The sequence below is a fragment of the Arachis hypogaea genome, chromosome 11, assembly GCF_003086295.3.
Source record: "Arachis hypogaea cultivar Tifrunner chromosome 11, arahy.Tifrunner.gnm2.J5K5, whole genome shotgun sequence".
Classification (NCBI taxonomy): Eukaryota; Viridiplantae; Streptophyta; class Magnoliopsida; order Fabales; family Fabaceae; genus Arachis; species Arachis hypogaea.
In genome coordinates this window covers 138652790-138672417 of record NC_092046.1, presented here as the reverse complement: position 1 = coordinate 138672417, position 19628 = coordinate 138652790, and the positions used below count along the sequence as shown (strand labels likewise).

The window sequence follows — 19628 nt, the reverse complement described above, 5'->3', positions numbered from 1 at the left end:
TTTATATCTCATGTTTGATGCATCAACCATAATGAGCCTTGATTTGCAACGCCAACCACAAAACATTTTTCGTTTACGCTTCATCCCACAAAGCTCCCTAAGTTGGCCATCCGTTTCAAGCAAACCATATTCAAGTGGGATAATAAAGCTAATAGAAATAAATTTCACCCACTCAAATGAAGGAGTAGATGGCAACCTAGGCAAAGACAACTCCAAGAGTTTTGATAAAGCGTATTCAATTCCCATCCTCCTTTTTCTAAGGATTTCCACCTCTTCACAAGACTTCTCAATTATAATCCTTTGTTCAACACTTTTATATAAACCTTTTCTCCTACTCAAGTCATAAATGGGAGGGTAAGAAAAATTTACCTCCACATTGCTTTCCATCTTGTTGGGAGAAGGTTCTTCATGCTCAAAGGATTCTTCACCACTAAGGTTTGATGCTTGATCTTCATCACCAAGGGAACTCACTTCTTGCTCTATCCCATCCAAATCTTCATATGGAATATGTCTTGGAAGGTGTGCACTTTCCTTCCTAGCATCAATTTCAATCATCTTGGAGGGGTTTTCTTCAATTCTAGATTCCCATGGAGGCTCCGCATCTCCTAAGTCTTCAACCAATTCTTCCCTTTCTTCAATAATCATAGCTTCCTCCAATTGTTCCAATACAAAGCAACTTCCCTCATTCTCCACCAATCTCTCTTTTATGTTATGCTCTTCATTTGATTCCCCACATGTAGCCATGGGAGTTCCTTGAGAGTTCAAGCATTGGGATGCTAACCGGTTTACCACCTCATCCAAGGCGGCCGTGAATTGTTGCACATCCCTTGTCATTTCCTCTTGTCCTTGAACAAGAACATCAAGGATGTCATCCATTGGAGGTTGGGGTGGATGGAAGGGTTCATCAATTTGGGGGAAGGGTTCATAGTAGGAAGGTGGTTCTTCTTGGTAGAGTTGTGGTGGTTTAATAATTTCCACTCTTTCCACTTGTTGCACAACACGCTCCATGGTTGCTTGAAGTTGATCCAATGTTTCCTTGAGATGATCCCTTGACTCTTGTTCCTCTTGGATAATATGATTAGGATCATATGGCTCTTGGATTGATGGACATGAATATTCTTCCATGGGAGGTTGTGGTGGAAAGTGGTATTCATCTTGTGGTTGAAAATTTTCATACATTTGTGGTTGAAAATTTTCATACAATTGAGGTGGTTCATCTTGGTAATAACATGGAGGGGGTGGCTCTTGGAGGTGGTGATGTTGAGATGGTGGTGGCTCTATATGTGGTTCATATGGCTCATACGGTTGTTGTAATGGTGGATATGGATGAGGGTCATATGAAGGTGGTTGGTGAAAAGTGGCTTTTGAGTGTGGTTGAGGGTCATGTTGAGGATATGACTCATAGGCATATAGTGGTGGTTCTTGGAAATCACAAGGAGATCCACCATAGCCATTTGATTGATATGCATCAAAGAATGGCTCTTCCTCATAGTGCATTGGTGGGGGTTGTTGCCATGATGATTGATCATAAGCATATGGCTCTTCCCACCTTTGATTGTCCCATCCTTGATACACATCTCCATTATAGTCCTCATCACCTACAACATAGTTGTACTCACACTCATAGCCAAAATGAGAATTCATAATGGAAAGAGAAAACAAAAATCAAAAGATAATGGAAAATAAGAGAAATAAAATTCTACAACTAGCAAATAAAGCAAAAAGCAAGATATTCACACTATTCACATATGTACAACAACCGATAACATAACACCATTGCAATTCCCCGGCAACGGCGCCATTTTGACGATTGGATTTTTGTGTGGCTTAGAATTTCACAAATGAATTCTCGTTGTAAAGTATAGCTTCTAAACCAACAATAATCCTTTCATACAAAAATTTGTTTGTCACAAGTAACAAACCCCTAAATTCTATAAACCGAAGTATTTAAACCTCGGGTCGTTCTCCCTAGGAATTACAATAAAGTGTCTTGTTATTGGTTGTGAGTTATTTTTGGGGTTTTGGATAAGAAGCATGAAAAGTAAATGACAATGAAAATAAACTAACAACTAAAAAGCACTTGGCAAGGTTGTGAGAATTAGAAGTCCTATCCTAGTTATCCTCCTCGCTTGTGATGAGAATTGTTCATTGCTACCACTTAGTTAACCCTTACTAATTAAAGGAAAGTCAAGTGGATGAATTGACTTGAGCCACAAGTCCTAGCCAACTCCCAAGGAAAGACTAGCTTTAGTGCACTCCAAACCAATTAGCAATCTCTCCAATTATCAATCAACAAAGGAATTAGATAACTCAAGTGTCACTAATTACTCTACCTAGGCCAAGAGGAACAAAATCTACACTAAAACTAAAAGAGACATTTCAACAAACACATAAAGTGCAATAGAAGTAAACATTATTAAATGCAAGAATTAAAGGAATCTACAACTACAAAAACAAGAGATCAACAATAGAAAAGCAAAGAAGAACAATTATTATGAATTACCTCTTATTGAATTGAAAGAAAATGGAATGAACAATAGTAGATCTACAACAAAACATAAGAACAACATAAAGGGAATTGCAACAAAAGAATAGAAGGAGATGAATGTAGCAACAAAGAATTGAGATGTAGAAGTAGAAGAAGATGAATTAAAATCTAGATCTAAGAACTAAACCTAATCCTAATTCTAGAGAGAAGTGAGAGCTTCTCTCTCTAGAAACTAACTACAAAGCTAAACTAAACTAATTGGTAACTAACATCTAAAGTATGAAAAGTCCCTTGATTCCCCTTCAATCCTTGGCTTAAATAGCATCAGAAATGAGTTGGATTGGGCCCACAAGGCTTCTAAAATCGCTGGCCACGTTTGCATTAAGTGGGTCATGTGCCACCATCGGCGCGTCCGCGTACCGTGCGCGTGCGCTCCCCTATGCGTGATGCAACTATGGCAAATCTTATATCGTTTCGAAGCCCCGGATGTTAGCTTTCCAACCCAACTAAAACCGCATCATTTGGACCTATGTAGCTCAAGTTATGGCCGATTAAGTGCGAAGAGGTCGGCTTGACAGCTTTCCGGTTCTTCCATTTCTTCATGAGTTCTTCAACTTTTCATGCTTTCTTTCTTCATTCCCTTGATCCAATCTTTGCCTCCTAAACCTTAAATCACTTAACAAACATATCAAGGCATCTAATAGAATCAAGGTGAATTAAATTTAGCTATTTTGAGTCCTAAAAAGCATGTTTTCACATTCAAGCACAATTAAAGGAGAATATACAAAACCATGCTATTTCTTGAATAAATATGGGTAAAAGGTGATAAAATTCCCAAAAATCAATACAAAACAAACCGTCAAATTGGGGTTTGTCAGTCCCCTGTTCGAACCTTTCATCAACGAGGATGGATTCTAGACACATATCCCAGCTTCATTATATTGGAGCTCAGTGGCCAACACAGCTATCCGTGGACTCGCACGGGTCAACAGCGGTTCAGACACGAACCGACCGATTTTTAATGGATTTGACCACCGTTGACCGAGTCAACTACGTGTCTGGTTCACAGGATCAACCGAATCGGCCAGACCACCGATTCACCGATTTTTCGGTCAAACCGTCCGGTCTGGTCCGGTTTTGATAACTATGATTATAACACAATTAATTGAATTTCAAACGATAATATAAGGATGGAAAAATCACATGATTGAAATAGTCACGGGGATAGATTCTAGACACATATCCCAGCTTCATTATATCGGCTTGTTCTTGAGCTCAGTGGCCAACACAGCTACCCTTTGAGTCTCCAACTTCTGCCTCCAATCGACACCGGAATACTTGGATCAAAATCATCCAAAGCATTCAAAGTAAGGAAAGACTTGTTCTTATTCAGCTCAAGAAGACTATGCACCTCACATCTCGCCACGAGATACATATCAAATCGAGCTTCCACCTCCTATACCTATACGCCACACAAGCAACTTCCTCGCCCTCGTTAGCAAAAGGATTAGGCTCATCGAAACTCACCTTGTTTCCGTCCCTAACAAGAACCCGTTGAATTTTGCAAAAATTCATATTGTCATCGAAATTCAATTACTTTCAATTGATTGAATAACTAATAAACACGATTTTTTAGGTTTTACAAATGTAACGGATTAAAGGATTAAAAAACTTATTGATTCACATTGTCAAAATATTCATGGAAACCACAATTGATAGAAGATCTATTTTGTTATTTTTTTTGTTTTTAATTGTTAATAAACATAATAAATGAATAATAAAATAATAATTTATAAAATATTAAATTACACAATTGATCCCTGTTAGATAATTAAATCAAGAATATTCGAGAGAGTAGTATAACTACACCATACTATAACTATCATGAAATTAGAAGTTACAAGAATTATAAGTGATGAAACTAGAAGCTAGAAGAATTACAAGTCAGACTTTATCTTCTAGTCAAAATTAGAGGCTACAAATCACGTTGGAAGAATCATGAACAAGTTGCACTCATCACCTCCATACTAGAAGAATGATGAATCATGAATTGAAAGCTTCAAGATTGATGACTAAGAATTTGAAGCAAAATTAAATAAGAAATTTGATTAGTCAAAGTTTCTACTTGTTTCTTGAATCACTACAACTAGTGTTTAGCTGTTATAAAAATTACTATTTTATTATGAAGGTTTGTCTATAAAAAGGCTTCATATGTATGTTGTTAATCATCTCTCCATGAATCAAAATACTTAGTGTTTGTTTCAAAAATCTTCCCTTATATTCTTATATTTTTAGTAAGTTTGAGTGATGAAAAATATGGTAGTGCTATTTATGTGAGTGAGTGATCTTGGGGCTAATTAAGTTGTGGGTATTATACTAACAATCCCTATGCTTTTAGTGAAATTGCAAATTAGTCGTTTGTAATTAGGTCCCTAAAGAGAATTAAAATTTGTAATTTAGTCCCACAGTTCAAAAAGTGTTTGATTTAACAGAATATTCTCAACATATTCTCTATTTTAAACATATGAGCTGCACATGTTTGACAATAGGGACCAATTTGTAATTTTAGTAAAAGTATAGGGACCAACCGTGTAATTTAACCATTTGAAAATGACCAAAAGCTTCATAGGCTATCTAAACCCATCCGCCCCTCCCCAACTCTCTCACTCTCACCTTCTCACTTTTCAAAATGGCACCCCAACTCCAGCGCTCTCTGTCTCTCACCTTTGCTCACCATCGCCGTGCCTCTTGCTATCTATAGTCAGCACAGTGGGCAGAATTGGCACTCTCAGCACAGTCGGCATTCTCAACATAATCAGCCCACACCGTACATTCCGCCTGGACAAGAATGGGTTGAGTTTTCGTTGATCCCATTGCAGATTTCCATTGACGGTCATGGAGATGAGCAAATACAGCAATGAGACAATGCTGGTTTGGGTGGTTATCCAGATCTTACCACTATGCCTTCACCATCAGAGTTGGATGATCCACATTGGGCATCAATAGATATGCCCACTAGTATGCGGGGTCCTGCTTCTGATCACACGTTAGGGCGGGCGTCCTGTGATAGTGGTTTCATCGAGCCGCATGCGACTTTTGAGGTTGTTGACGAGTACAACCCCGGTGCATCTGCTCCGGTAGAGGCAGGTGGGTCGGTCGCTCTAGCAGAGGCAGGTGGGTCGGCCACTCCGGCTATCGATTACTCAGTCTGGGGTCATCCTAACCTACAAATGAAACAAAATCCACCAGATAGGTTTACTTTGTCATGATTTGGTCAGGGCAAGATGAGCAAGGGACTGAACTGGTTGGTTCGAAAAAAGTGAGCAGGGGTTTAGTATGTTTAGTATGGTTTTAGAATTTCGTGAATGTAACTCTTAATTAATATTGTGTATGGTTTTAGAATTTAGTATGGTTTTAGATTTAAGTGAATGTAATTCTTAGTTAATCTTTTGTATGTTTAACTCACAAAGGTATTAAATGATAATATTAACCTAACAATACAAACATGACGAACGAGAAAAACATGAATGGATAAACCTAAATATAAAAATACAAACACGATGAACATCAAAATCATCAAAATCATAAAATTAACCTAAACATACAAACACAAAGACCAACAAAGATCGAGGGATCATCATCGTCACCAGCACCACTCGGTCCAGCACGCTCAGGACATCGACTCTGACTATGACCTTGTCTACCACAGAGGCGGCATATCCGGAGACCACGCATGTCGCGTGAATCCATTTCATTCAGGTATCGGGTCAATTTGGGACGACCTTTCGACGTGCGCCTCAAGGCGGAATTAGCGATCAACATGGGTCCCTGATAAGTAGGCTATGTCTCTGTATCGCCTAATGGTACGAACTCAAATCTGTAGACCTTATGAACCTCTGTCATTCTGTACACATCATGCATATACAGCTGCCCGTCGAGTCGTTGTTGGCACAGCAAGCAATAACATGTCGACATGGTAGTCATTCCACCTGAAAGTGCCCATAGTCACACGTCCGCCGCGCAAGATCAACTACCAACACCTTTCTATTAGGCATTTCACGCACCTCAAACACCTTGTTTCGTCTATCAAACCGGTGCACAACTATATTTCCAACACGTTGCATATTTGCTTCTATCTGCTGTTGTGAAAATACAGAGTAAGTAAATCTAGCACGCTTGCGCTCGTGAGTCTCGGCACTCTTCCTCATAATAGTTCGTTTAACCGATAATACGTTGCTTGAACAAGCACCAACACACAGAGGTTTCGGGCACCCGTCAACATTGAATTAATGCACTCCACATGGTTCGTCGTCATATGGCCCCATCGATGACCCTCATCAAATGCCAATACCCAGTGTCTAAATCCAATGGCATCGCACCACCGGGCATATGCCTCGCCTCGCTCTTCCAACCTCTTATAGTTGATGTTGTACTCCTCCACCGTCCTTGAATACCCTATGTTGACAACAAATTTTTGCAGGTACGGGACTTTGAATGCCCTTAAGAAGTTGCTACCGATGTGCCTTATACAGAACATCCACCATGCTCTTGGAGGTTGCTAGTCACCACCGGAACGATTTACTGCTGCCCGGATTGACTCATGTCGGTCTAAGATCATATCCACACCGTATTTTCTAACAACATGCCTTTGTAGATTTTTTAGAAAGAAGTGTCACGCATCAGCTGTCTCCCCCTCCACTATGGCAAAGGTGATAGGCACAATGTTCTGGTTTCCATTTTGTGCAACAGCAACCAGAAGTGTACCTTTGTATTTTTCATATAGGTATGTGCCATCAACCTGAACTAGAGGCTTGTAATGCTTGAACGCCCTAATGCATGGATTGAAATTCCAAAATACGCGGTGAAGTATTCTGACATCGTCTGCCTCCTCACTCTCGTTATACAGGGGTCGTGTTTTTATTTGGACAATTGAGCCAGGCATCTTCTGAACCATGATCGAGAGACACCATGGCAAAAGCTTGGTAAGAATTCTCCTAACCACCGAAAACTTTGGCTATGGACTTCTGCTTTGCCAACCAAGACTTTCGGTAACTAATGGTGTAGTTGAACCTTGACTGGACTTCCGCAATTATAGATTTAACGTTGATGGACGGATTAGTCTCTACCAATGGCCTTATAGCCTCAGTAACTGTGTTTGAGTCTAACTTTGAATGATCTTGTGAAATCGTTTCCATGGTACACGTGTGCCTATCGTTGTATCTCCATATCTCTCAACAATCTTTTTTTCCGTATCAAGCTGGCTCGGATAAGCCAGTCGCACCCATGTCCATACGTCTTACATTTTGCATAGAATGTCTGTAGTTCGGACTCATAAACATTGTAGTTGACTCCTCTAGAGATAGTGTAACTTCTGATTACTGCGACGATAGACTTTCTAGAACTATACTCCATTCCGATCTTGAACTCTTCGTCCTCAGGGTCAGCAACACCTACAGAAAGCAGAAATCATTATTCATTGATCCATCCAAAATATAAAAACACAAAAACGTATTATTCACTCATCACGTACCTATGTTTGCATATTCCAAAAATTCCGGTGCATTCATGGCGTCAAAATCCAAGTTACGCATAAAAGGTGGGACGTTCATCGGTTGACTAACTGCAAGATGAACCACTACATTCTCCGCTGCTGCCTCGACTCCCACATCACCATCCTCATCTTCGTCGCCGGCTTCATAAGTGGTTTCGACGTCCTCTTCGCTGTCACTATTCATTCCTTCGTACATTACAACTTTATCATCCTTTATATCTAAATCATTTTGAATCCCATCTGCCTCTACGTTTTCAAACTTAGCATACAGCTCAATTTGTGACTGTCGCATATGAGTCTGCCGGTGAATTTAGAACATATTCTGCATACTCGCTTCGTCAATGATCGGCATGATATCAAACTGTATTAGATCACCAGAAACTATAACTGGATTCTGGTACAAAACACTGCTCACTCTCCTCAACATACCGTTCTCCATGCTTTGACAGAGATTATTCTAAAGCTCCATCAACGTCATGGTGCATGGAACCACAAACGAAAACGGATTTTGACACACAAACCTCACTCCTTCATGAGTATTTTGTATAATCTCACCGTTGCGATATACTGCCAAGTTTGTGGTACCCTCAATTATACTAGCAACACAATCAAAGAACACTCTTCCTCGCAATGAAAATGGTACCAGCTTTGCCTTATATAGAGGGGAGCACTCAACACGCCCCCCACGTGTTGATTTATCAGCCAATGATAGTTTGCTGCGTGTAATACACCTCCCCCCCATGTGCTGCAGTCTCATGCAACCAGACTTCGCCACGTGACAATCACGTCCCCCACGTGCTGCATTCAACATGTCTCCCGCGTGTTAAAGCTTTCATGTGATACCTCCACCAATTTGTAAATACAGTTACTGTACCTATTTTTAACTAAAACACCAATAATAAATCCATAATCAAATTTTTTACCCTTTCAACTACGTTACAATATTCTTTATCTAGTTTTTTCTCATATTTTCTATTTAATAATCATATTTATATCTTTAAATTAATTATCATTTATTTTTAATTAAAATATTTTAACGAATATAAAAACAGTTAAAAATGAATGAGCTGCGAAAATTTCTTATTGTTTTTTTCAACTAATCCAAAGGTGAAACAAAAAGAATGAAGTTATTTTTACAAAATAAAAATCGTATTAGGCTTGTCTATTAATTACTGTTTGTTTAACTAATTATGAAATGGAAATAACAGAACGCACAAATTGATGCTTCTCTCTACCACACTATTATTAGCCTATAGCTCTATATGCATTACTTGCTGCATGTACATGGCGAAATTTAAATTCTAATACTTATTTAAACATATTAGTGAATTAACTACTAGACCAACTCAATTTAGTTGCAGATATGCACTATTATTTTTACAACATTTGACTCCATTAGTATGCCACAAAATATTTATTGGGCCGACTCTATCTCCAATTCAGCCCAGATAGGCCCAATTTATCCACATCATTACTGGGCTTAAAAGATGAACGGCTACCACCAGAATCCTCCTCCTCCAAACGGCTACCACCAGAATTTACCCGCCCTCACTCACGATTTTAAATTCAAAACTCAAAAAGCAATAAAAGATCGAACCCAACGGAACCTTCTTTCATTCTCACATTTTCCAGTTTCCGACAATGGATGGCGACGAAGCTCCTTTTCCATCTCCGTTCCCTCGCCAATCTTCATCCTCACTGCTGAACGACATCACCAACTTCAGAACCCCCAAACGCCCCTCCGTCAACCCTACCGTCGAAACTCCAAACACCAAATTCTTCACTGCCTCCAAATTAACCCCTCGCTTCTCCTCCTCCTCCGCCTCTGCTTCCCGTCGTCGCCCCTCCCTTGCTCCTCCCACGAAGAAATCAGTCGCCGCCGCAGCCAGGAAGCTCAAGGCCTTCCAAGTTGAGCAGGCACAATCTTCCAGAAAGGCCCAAGTCAAGAAGGAGCAGTCCCTTAAATCCCTAGCCAAATCCATCACCGTATGGCTCAACTTCCTCCTCCAAAACCCAGCCTCCTGCGGTTGCGACTTGTCCATCGCCGGTGTCCCCGTAGGAGATGGAACTACCACCATGCCAGCCCCCAAGGGAAAGAGGGACAGTGGCCCTGGGATCTCGGTTGGGGTCGATTCATCTTGGCGAACTCCCAAGAGGCAGAGAAAGACATGGTCCAGGAACGAGTATCGTGCTGGCAATGAGAATGCCGCACTTGAGCTCCCAAATTTGGTGTTCTCTTCTTTGAGCGATTCTCTGAAAGATGTGTGCAGCTTTGAAGATTTGAAGCAGCGAATGAGGGTTTATCTGAGCCTTGGGAGTTGTAAGGAGATTTTTGAAGTCATGAGTCTAGTCACAAAGGTTTGTTTTATCAGCTAGCTCTTGATTATAGTTGTTGTGAACTTCAAATAAGCTAATAGAAACACACTAGAAAGGGGATAATTAACTGAACTTCAAATGAAGTAGGCTCTGAATGAAAAGCAAATGAGCTTTGTCTGAATTTCCTCTGCTTCTTTGTTTCTCAGACAATTGATGGCGGAAGGCTGAACATGAAGGCACATTGCCCTATAGTAACGGATGTTGGGTTGAAAAATAAGGCCATAGGAATCCTTATGTGTTATAATCCAATTTGGCTGCGAATTGGACTGTATATAATTTTCGGTGGTGATTCCTTGCTGTCAAGTGAAGATGTTGATTCTGATCAAGATGTCAAGTATCTGAAAATGCTCATTGACAAGCTATTCTTTTCACATGAGGGTCTAGCTAAAGCATTCTCTTATAACAAAATGGTTGAAGGCGTGTATAGGGCAGGGTACTATGAGAATTTGGGGAATGTCATTTTGAAGCGGATACTACTCCTTGTGCTTGTCTTGGATAAAGCTAAATGTCAAAGTTGCCTCCCGCTTGAGTATGGCATTGACGGATTAGATGGGGGTTCCCCTTTATTATTCAGAGCAGAGTCTTGGATTAGATCGAGTAGTCAACTGATTCATGGCAAGTCCTCTTGGATGCTTTGGTTGCATTTTCTATTGATATATCTGTAACGGGTGTTTTCATTGTAGGTTGACCTTTCTCTCTTTTTGGTTGGAAATTAGAATTTCTATCATCTGATGTAATGCATGGAGAAGGAAACCTTTTAGCACACTTGTTGATTTTAGGTTACAAAGCATCTCATCAACAGGTGAGATATTCTTCCAAGTGCTATGCTTTTTTGTCTGATTGTGAAGTTGTCTGCTACTGGGGTTGTGTATGTGCGGGCACTTGCACTTCCACCTGCATGGGGGCAACATCATTTGGGTGCATTATATGATTATAATAGATGCAGCACTTTAATGTTTTGGGGCCACAACTGATTAGTGTGATTATGGTTGTTATATTGACTTCAAGATGTGTTATTTTGTTTTATCTGACTGCTCTGTGATTTTGTAGGGTCATCTTGTTGGATATGATTTCAGTGTTAGAGATTTATTCGTTGATCTCCAAGATGGAGTGAAACTGTGTCGGGCTATTCAGCTCTTGCAACATAATCCCTCTATCCTGACGGTTAGTCGGATTTAATTTTACTCACTCTATATGTTGGAAATGTATTGGCTTATTTGAAACTTCCAATGCCGTTGCTAAGCATAATGCCATTGGTTATGAATAATGATGCATCATCATTGTATTGACAGAAAATTGTAGTTCCCTCAGATACTCGTAAGAAAAATTTAGCAAACTGTGTTCTTGCCCTTCAATATCTTAAACAAGCTAGTGTGTCCCTACATGATGAAGATGGCATGATGATTTTAGCCGATGACATTGTTAGTGGTGATAAAGAACTTACACTTTCCTTGCTCTGGAATATGTTTGTTCACTTGCAGGTAGCAGTTCTGTTATACCTGGTTCATTAAATTTCCATAATTTTATTTGCTGAGAATTTACAACTATGAAAGTCTAAACTGAAACAGCAATGTAATTTTCCATGTCATATGGCATGCAGCTACCGCTTTTGGTTGACAAAACAAGTTTGGTGGGGGAAATTTCCAAAATTCGAGGAATCGGCATGGTATCAGTTTCATGTTTTGAATTTGTTATCAACTAGCATTTCTTTGCTGTATTTATCTTTTAAGCTGATGTTTAATTATTCTTAAGATTTTATTATTACTTCATGTCCCAGGATCTCATAAACAGTGCAAATTCGACTTCTCTGGAGATGCTATTGAATTGGATTCAGGTACCATCATAGGATACCTTCATATATCCTATATAATTTTGTTTGGAAACCGAATAGGAGACTCCTACTCTCTATTTAACCATTTTTCTTGGCTTCATGCTTTTTTCTACTAATTATTACACCATTCAAAACTACAGTATCATATGAGAACTCGTAGGGACTGATTAGAGAAAGGGGCGGCAATTTTCTAGATTCATTACATTTTGGTTATCTAGTTCACAAGTTCATCCGGTAATATTTCATCAGTGGATATAGACTGATAAATGACATTGTGTTGGTTTGGTGTGTATGCTTTAAAGAAATTTAGTTTGTGATACTTGGTCTGCCACACTATGTTTCATATATATTTCTATCCCCTTGCATGAGAATCAGATCATGCAATTGAACTTTGTGAGATGGTGATATACACTTAAATAATAATGTTTAATTTTGATATTTTCGAATTCACCTTGTCTCAATTTTTTTTCTGCAGGCCGTTTGTGAAAATTATGGTTGTGGAATTGACAGTTTTCATTCCCTTGTTGATGGCAAAGCTATCTGGTGCTTACTTGATTATTACTTCCAGAAGGAATTCCATAATTCCTGCTCATTGAAGGTCTTGAACATGTTTAGGTTGCTGCGGAACATGGTGTGATCTTTTCTTCATTAAGTTGATATTTTATGCTTTTTGCAGGAAGTTAATATGAAAAGTAACAAGGCATCAGTAATGTCAGTTGATGAATACTCAGATGCATTGTACAATTTTATATTATCCCAGAAGTTGACTACAATACTTGGGAATTTTCCAGAGGTAATAGTACCCTAATTTATAACACATTGAAAACCCATTCAGCTGGCATCAATAAAAACTTATATATTCTTATTCTATAATTGTGTCATTTACTTTGCAAGTTCATGTAATAAAAATTTGCCCAAAGGACTTCCTTTTGTGAGGGTCAAAGATTCAGCTTTTGCATATCTAACATTGGATGGATAACTTTGGTATCTAAAAATCCACAAATATTGTGATAGTCTAACCTCAAGGGGAAAAAGTTTACTTATTCATGCATGAATATTAACTGTAGACCAGAAGGTGATATAAGCAATTTGGGAATTCTATTCTACAGGTACTTCAGATAAGTGAGCTACTTCAATATAATGGTGCTCGCAGTGATCGAAGTGTGGTGATATTGTTGGTCTTCCTAGCAAGCCAATTATTTGTCAAGAAAAATGTGGTAAAATGGACAACGATTATGGATCTTATTATTGTTGTTCTCTGGGATTTGTAAAAGTGATGTATTCCTTTTCTCTTTCTTTGTTTCTTTCCAGGATCAATTAAATTTCCATAAGCTCCTAGGCTATGATTGCCAAAGTGCAAACCGCAGACATTTGAGGATGGTGCAGTGCCTTTCAAGTTCTGAATCAGTACAAAATCCAGATGATTCATATGTACAAGGCAATGAAGGTTTCTTGTTTTCTCTCTAATTGTGTGACCTTTTTGTTTGTATGCTTTGGATTTATTTATATTTCTTGTTTTATATAAATAAACTACTAATGGAACAATCCATAGGATAGATGTATAAGTTGGATTCACACAACTCTAGTATGAAGAATAGAGGTAAGAAAATAACATCAACTAATGTTAAATAGGCTTCATCTTTAAAGTATAGATGATCCTCAGATTTGTAGTTCTTTCATTGCATGTTAGTTGGCTGAGTAAGAAACAGTGTCCAAAGCAATTTTAGAACCTTATTGAAGATATTAATATTTACTTATCTTTCTTTATTCTGTGGTGGTTGTTTATTGTATTTTATATAAATCTTTGATCAAATTATTGTGATTATCATGATAGATGCTGCAAGAAAATTCAAGGCCATCCAGGCTTGGTGGCAGGATATGGCTCAAAGAAACTCTATCAGGAAACCAGATTTTTCTAATTTGCAGAGATCCAGGACCATTGAATCTGGCACTGATACTAAAAGGGGTAACGAACATGACTACACGGCTCTTTACGTTGCTACTATGTCACCATTCATACGTTTACTGCTATTGTAACACTCAAAAGGTTCATTAGTTCGTTACTTCATAGATACTTGTTCCTGAAATTTCTCAGAAATGGTAATGGTAGTTCATTCATCATCCTTTCCTTAAATGCTGATTCAATTTCGTTGGAATTGAAGAAGGCTTAGAAACTTAGACTAAAACTTTTTTTTTGGACTGGGAAAGTATAGACTTCTTTGATTTGAGTATTTGACATGGAAAGCATAGTTAGTTCATTTCCACTTTTGCACATTGTTGCTTGTTCACCTGTTCTATTTTCTTGCAACGCATGTCTTCTTGATGTGTCTTTTCTCTTGGTGACAATCGCTACTCAATATTTTCAGAATATGCTGCAAAAGTAATACAATCACGTTTCCGGGGATTTATCACTCGTAGTAAGTTTCACACGATGATAAATGCTGTCACCTTTTTGCAAACGGTTTTCAGAGCATGGATGAGGGCAAGGCAGGAGTTGGTCTGTGTGGCATACACCACCAGTCAAGCCTGTGACTTTTCATGTGGTATATGCTTTATCAACTAGTATCAAACATTTATTTGTATTTTGGCCAGTCACTTATTGGTGTTTTATCCTTGTTCACTCTGGCAGACGTATTGAGGCATTCTCAAACGTATAGGAGATATGCCATGCTTTTTGTTCATAGGCATTCTTTAGTGAAGCTGAAGAGATCTGCAAAGCTAATACAGCAAGCTGTGAGGAGTTGGCTCTATTGCAGGCATCAGCAAGGATGCAGTAGATGTCCTTCTGTCAGGACACTAGATCCTGTGACTGCTGCCATTACTATTCAGAAATTTGTCCGTGGTTGGATGGCACGATATAGATATATTTTTGAGCTTGATCTAAAAGAGAAAGCTATGAATTTAGCCCAACAGAACATTACACTTGATCTTCATACAAATGCAGCTGTTACTATTCAGCTTGCTTGGAAGAATTACAGATGCTGCAAGTCAACCTGCCAGAAGCAGCATCTTCTTGCAACTAAAATTCAAAGTAATTTCCGTAGGTGGTTTTTAAGAAAAAGATTTTTAAATCATGTTAAAGCTACCATAAAAGTTCAATCTTATTTCCGAATGTGGAGATGTGTGAAGGCTTTACAGCACTTAAAAGTCACATCAAGAGCAGCTACTTTCATTCAGGCATTCTTGCGTGGATGGATTGCACGGAAAGAAGCTTGTGCACGCAAGAATCACATTGTTGACATTCAAGTAAGACATTGGCTCATATTCTTTTGATTATGCCTGGTTTTAATTTGAACGGCTTTCTAGTTTGGTGCAGGGCAGAGAATGCATAGCATTATTGTGTGAAATTGCTATTCTTGTGATTTTTCTGAATTTTGGATAAATGTCATGTGTTTTGTGGTGGTGGTGTTGAATATTTTATTAACTTCTACTTTCTTTGAATAATTATAGAGGCATTGCCGTTGTTGGCTGATGAAACGGGACTTCTTGCTCAAAAGAGATGCTGCAGTGAAGATCCAGTGTATTATACGAAGCAGGGCATGCCAAAAGGTTCTCAATTGTCAAAAAGATGCTGCGTTGGAGATCCAGCGTTTTATCAGGGGGGATTCAGCTCGAAATCGGCTATTAGGTTACTAATGCATGTTTTGTGTAGCTAATTTTTGCTGGATTTAGTTGTAGTTTGGAATTTACTTACTGTACTATCTCTCTTCTGATGATATAGGTGGTGCTTCTACATTACGTGCTCTCATTCCTATTAGTTGCATTTCAAGACCGGTTGGAGTTTGTAGTTTTCAACTTGAACTACTGTTGTCTTCAGTTGTGAAATTGCAGCGGTGGTGGAAGCGTCTCTTGTTCCATAAATTGGCAAATAAGTCTGCCATGATTATCCAGTCCTGTGCTCGTGGGTGGATGGCCAGGAGAAAAGCCAATATTTACAGACACCAAATTGTTGTTGTCCAAGTATGGTATTCTGTCTGTTTATTTATGTGTTTGGTTTCCTTTTGTATGTGTTTAATGTGTGTTACTACGTGCTGAGTTTTCCAGGAAGATGCTGCAGTGGAGATCCAGAGATTTGTTAGGGGGCATATAACTAGAAATCGGCTGTTAGGTAATCAGTTCACAAATTACTAGTGTTTTCTACTCTCTCTCTCTCTCTCTCTCTCTCTCGCTAGTTAAAGCTAGTAGTTACTTGATAGAGTTGTTTAACATTTTCATACTATATTCTCGTCTCTTGTTATTACAATGCAGGGTGTGCTTCCAGTCTACGTGCAGCTATTCCTGTTGATTCCATTTCAAGTCCAGTTGGCTGTTGCAGTATTCAACTTAAACTGTTCTTGTTTTCTGTTGTGAAATTGCAACGATGGTGGAAAAGGTTCTTGACACAAAAAAATATGACCAACTCTGCCATTACCATTCAATCTTGCATTCGTGGATGGATAGCCAGGCAAAAGGCCGTTCTTCATAGACACCAAATTGTTGTCATCCAAGTATGGCAGCATCTTAATTGTTACCAACAATGTTTATCATTTTTCAATTAATTTGTTCTGATTTATTCATGTTCTTTACTCTTTTTAAAAAATTACAATTTTTGTAGTCCCACTGGAAAGGTTACCTTGCACGTAGAGAGTCAAAGCAACTACTTGATTTGCGGTTGAGAATGAGAGAGTCTGCCAGAAATGTAGATGATAGCAAGCGTCTCATAAATAGACTATTGGCAGCGCTTTCAGAGCTACTTAACATGAAAAGTCTTAGTGATGTCCTGCATACTTGTTCTACATTAGGTGAGTGCTACATCTAGTGAAAATTTTACACAATATATAGGCAACACAAATGTTAGAAGAGCCCAATTACTTCATTGCTTTTAAAATTTTACATTCTTGTTTCGTTGTTGATTCATGTATGTGTCATTCACAGATATGGCTACAGAACATTCTCAGAAATGCTGTGAAGAACTTGTGGCTGCAGGTGCAATTGACACCTTGTTGGGGCTTATCCGATCAGTCAGCAGGAGTATACCTGATCAGGAGGTTCTAAAACATGCTCTCTCAACTCTACGAAATCTTGGGCGCTACCCTCATCTACTGGAAGTGCTGATCCAAACACACAACTCTATACAAATAATTGTCATGGAGTTACTAAGGTTTCAATCCTCAAAAGTTTCTAGCCTTTCAAAATCTGTTCTAGGATTATACTTGCCGTTTCTTAGTGTATAATATAACTTGTGTAACACGTTCCAGGAATAAGGAGGAGGGATACTTCATTGCCTCTGAACTTATGAAGAAGATTTGTTCAACTCATTCTGGGGTTCAAGCCGTATTGAAGTCCCCAGCCCTCCTTAAACGACTGCACAACCTCGTTGATGAGCTTAAAAGAAAGGCAGTTTACGAGAAAAGGTGTTGTTAAAGTCAGGATATTGAAAAAATAATAATTGCATGCTAATCTGATTTTAGAGAAATAGTTCAATTCAATCAGTTACATGTTATTTTGTTTTGTGAAATGCAGAAATGGTAGAAGTGCTAGTGCAGTTATGAAAGATAACAGAGAGAGGAGATTGAAGGAAGCTGCTGAGATTCTGAAACTGATAGCACGAGCCTAAAGTTCCTTAAATGTTCTTTTTATTAATGTGCAACAAGTCAAGCATTTGTTGGCTTTCATTAACATGTTTTTGTACGGTTTAGGATTGCGCCTTGTTGATATCGTAATATTCTTCATGATTGTAGTATAATGGGTTTAAAAACGCGTTAATAGCTGATTAGCTGTTATTAAGAGTGCGATGTGTTATTAATATAATAGAATATAGAATATTAATCAAGCGTTTTTACGTTTTAGTGCTGTTTAAGCGTAACGCTACCTGATGTCTTTTTCTTATATTCAGTGCGCGAAACACAACAGAATAGTGATGTATGGCTCAGTAAAAACGAATCGTTTTTAGTGTTGGTTTAGAAGTCATTAAGTTAATAGAAAAATATTTCTTTTAATAAAAAATATATTTTTTAATTTTTAGTTTGTTTGACAAATTTTTAACAATAAAAATATAAAATAATATTATCATATTATTGTACTCAAATACAATTGATGAATAAAATTTTTTTATATAAAATATCTAAATATAAAATTAATTTTATTTTTTTTAAAAATAATTTAAAAAAATTATTAAAAGTTCACCTAAATAAATATTTAATGTTTACAGTTTTCTATTTCATCTGCTTTCGTTGACAGAAGTTATCTTGTGGAAACATTCATAAAAGTATAAAACACAATTTATGTTTTGCCATTCACTTTGTATAATCTGACACACTAGAGGACAAAAATGCGGGAATTATAAGGAAAACAAAAATTTTAAACATTTTGATTTGAACTTTTGAAGGGGCTAGACAATACAGAACGGTATCCAAAATAAGTTAGAAAGAAAAAAAAAATCGATCTCAATTTGATTTTTTTTATGCAATAGTTAAAAAAATTTATTTTATTTCTTTTGTTTACACCTAAACTTTAAAAAAAATATTAAAAAAATTTTCATTCATAAAAATGAGGACAAATCACCTATGTAAACCAAGTTGGACAAAAAATTAGGTGAATCAACTAAACGAATAATTGTTACAGGGTTCAACTACGAGGACATTTTTATGTCTAATTGGAATTACACATTCAATGTAATTCGAATTACACACATGCACACATCCACTAATTCGAATAAACCTGATTCGAATTACACACTAATTCAAATCAGGATGATTCGAATTACACACACAAACTCACATATTAGTTCGAATTAGACTAATTCGAGACTCATAGTAATTCGAAGAATGCTGATTAGAATTATGGAATATTTGCCAAAAATATTAGAAAAAATATTAGAAAAAATACTATATAATATAAAAAAATATACTACAAAAATATTAAAAAATTTTATAAATATTAGTTGAACATGAATTCTATAGCATAAATCTAATCCATGCAATCATTTTAATACACCAACAATTATATTTATATTGAACCAATGCTAAATCGAATTCAATTAGTTCGATAATACGAGTCTATGAAAAAAAATTGCATTTTATAAAGTTTAAAAAATTTTATTATGTGATGGGTCAGTAACGAGTACATTACAAATTTTTATAGTATTCATCGTAACAATATTTAATTTAACAATTGTTATTAAAATTTTAGTTGTACTCGTTACAAAATAAATAATTACAATATATAAATATAAAATGAATTGACCGATTTAAAAATAGGACAATCTAATAATATTGAAAGCCATTTAATTTAAAAACGTAATTTAAAAAATAAATCCTTCACATACTTACATAATTATTATGATAAATACTTCCCAAAAATTTATTCTAATGCTTGACTTCTAAATACCGAGTTATTTATTT

The 19628-nt window shown here is 37.4% G+C and overlaps 1 protein-coding gene across 1 annotated transcript; it reads left to right on the top strand.

Moving 5' to 3' along the window:
* Positions 1-9567: 9567 nt before the first annotated feature.
* Positions 9568-18074, top strand: LOC112722932 (uncharacterized). The gene is made up of 22 exons (XM_025774125.3): positions 9568-10397; positions 10562-11030; positions 11132-11217; positions 11466-11579; positions 11708-11896; positions 12016-12081; positions 12193-12249; positions 12722-12844; positions 12923-13039; positions 13356-13463; positions 13558-13693; positions 14081-14212; positions 14613-14789; positions 14876-15492; positions 15697-15874; positions 15968-16206; positions 16291-16354; positions 16495-16733; positions 16841-17027; positions 17161-17386; positions 17484-17639; positions 17749-18074. The coding sequence occupies exons 1-22, from the start codon at positions 9681-9683 to the stop codon at positions 17840-17842; spliced, it is 4491 nt and encodes a 1496-aa protein (XP_025629910.1). The 5' UTR covers positions 9568-9680; the 3' UTR covers positions 17843-18074.
* Positions 18075-19628: the final 1554 nt, after the last annotated feature.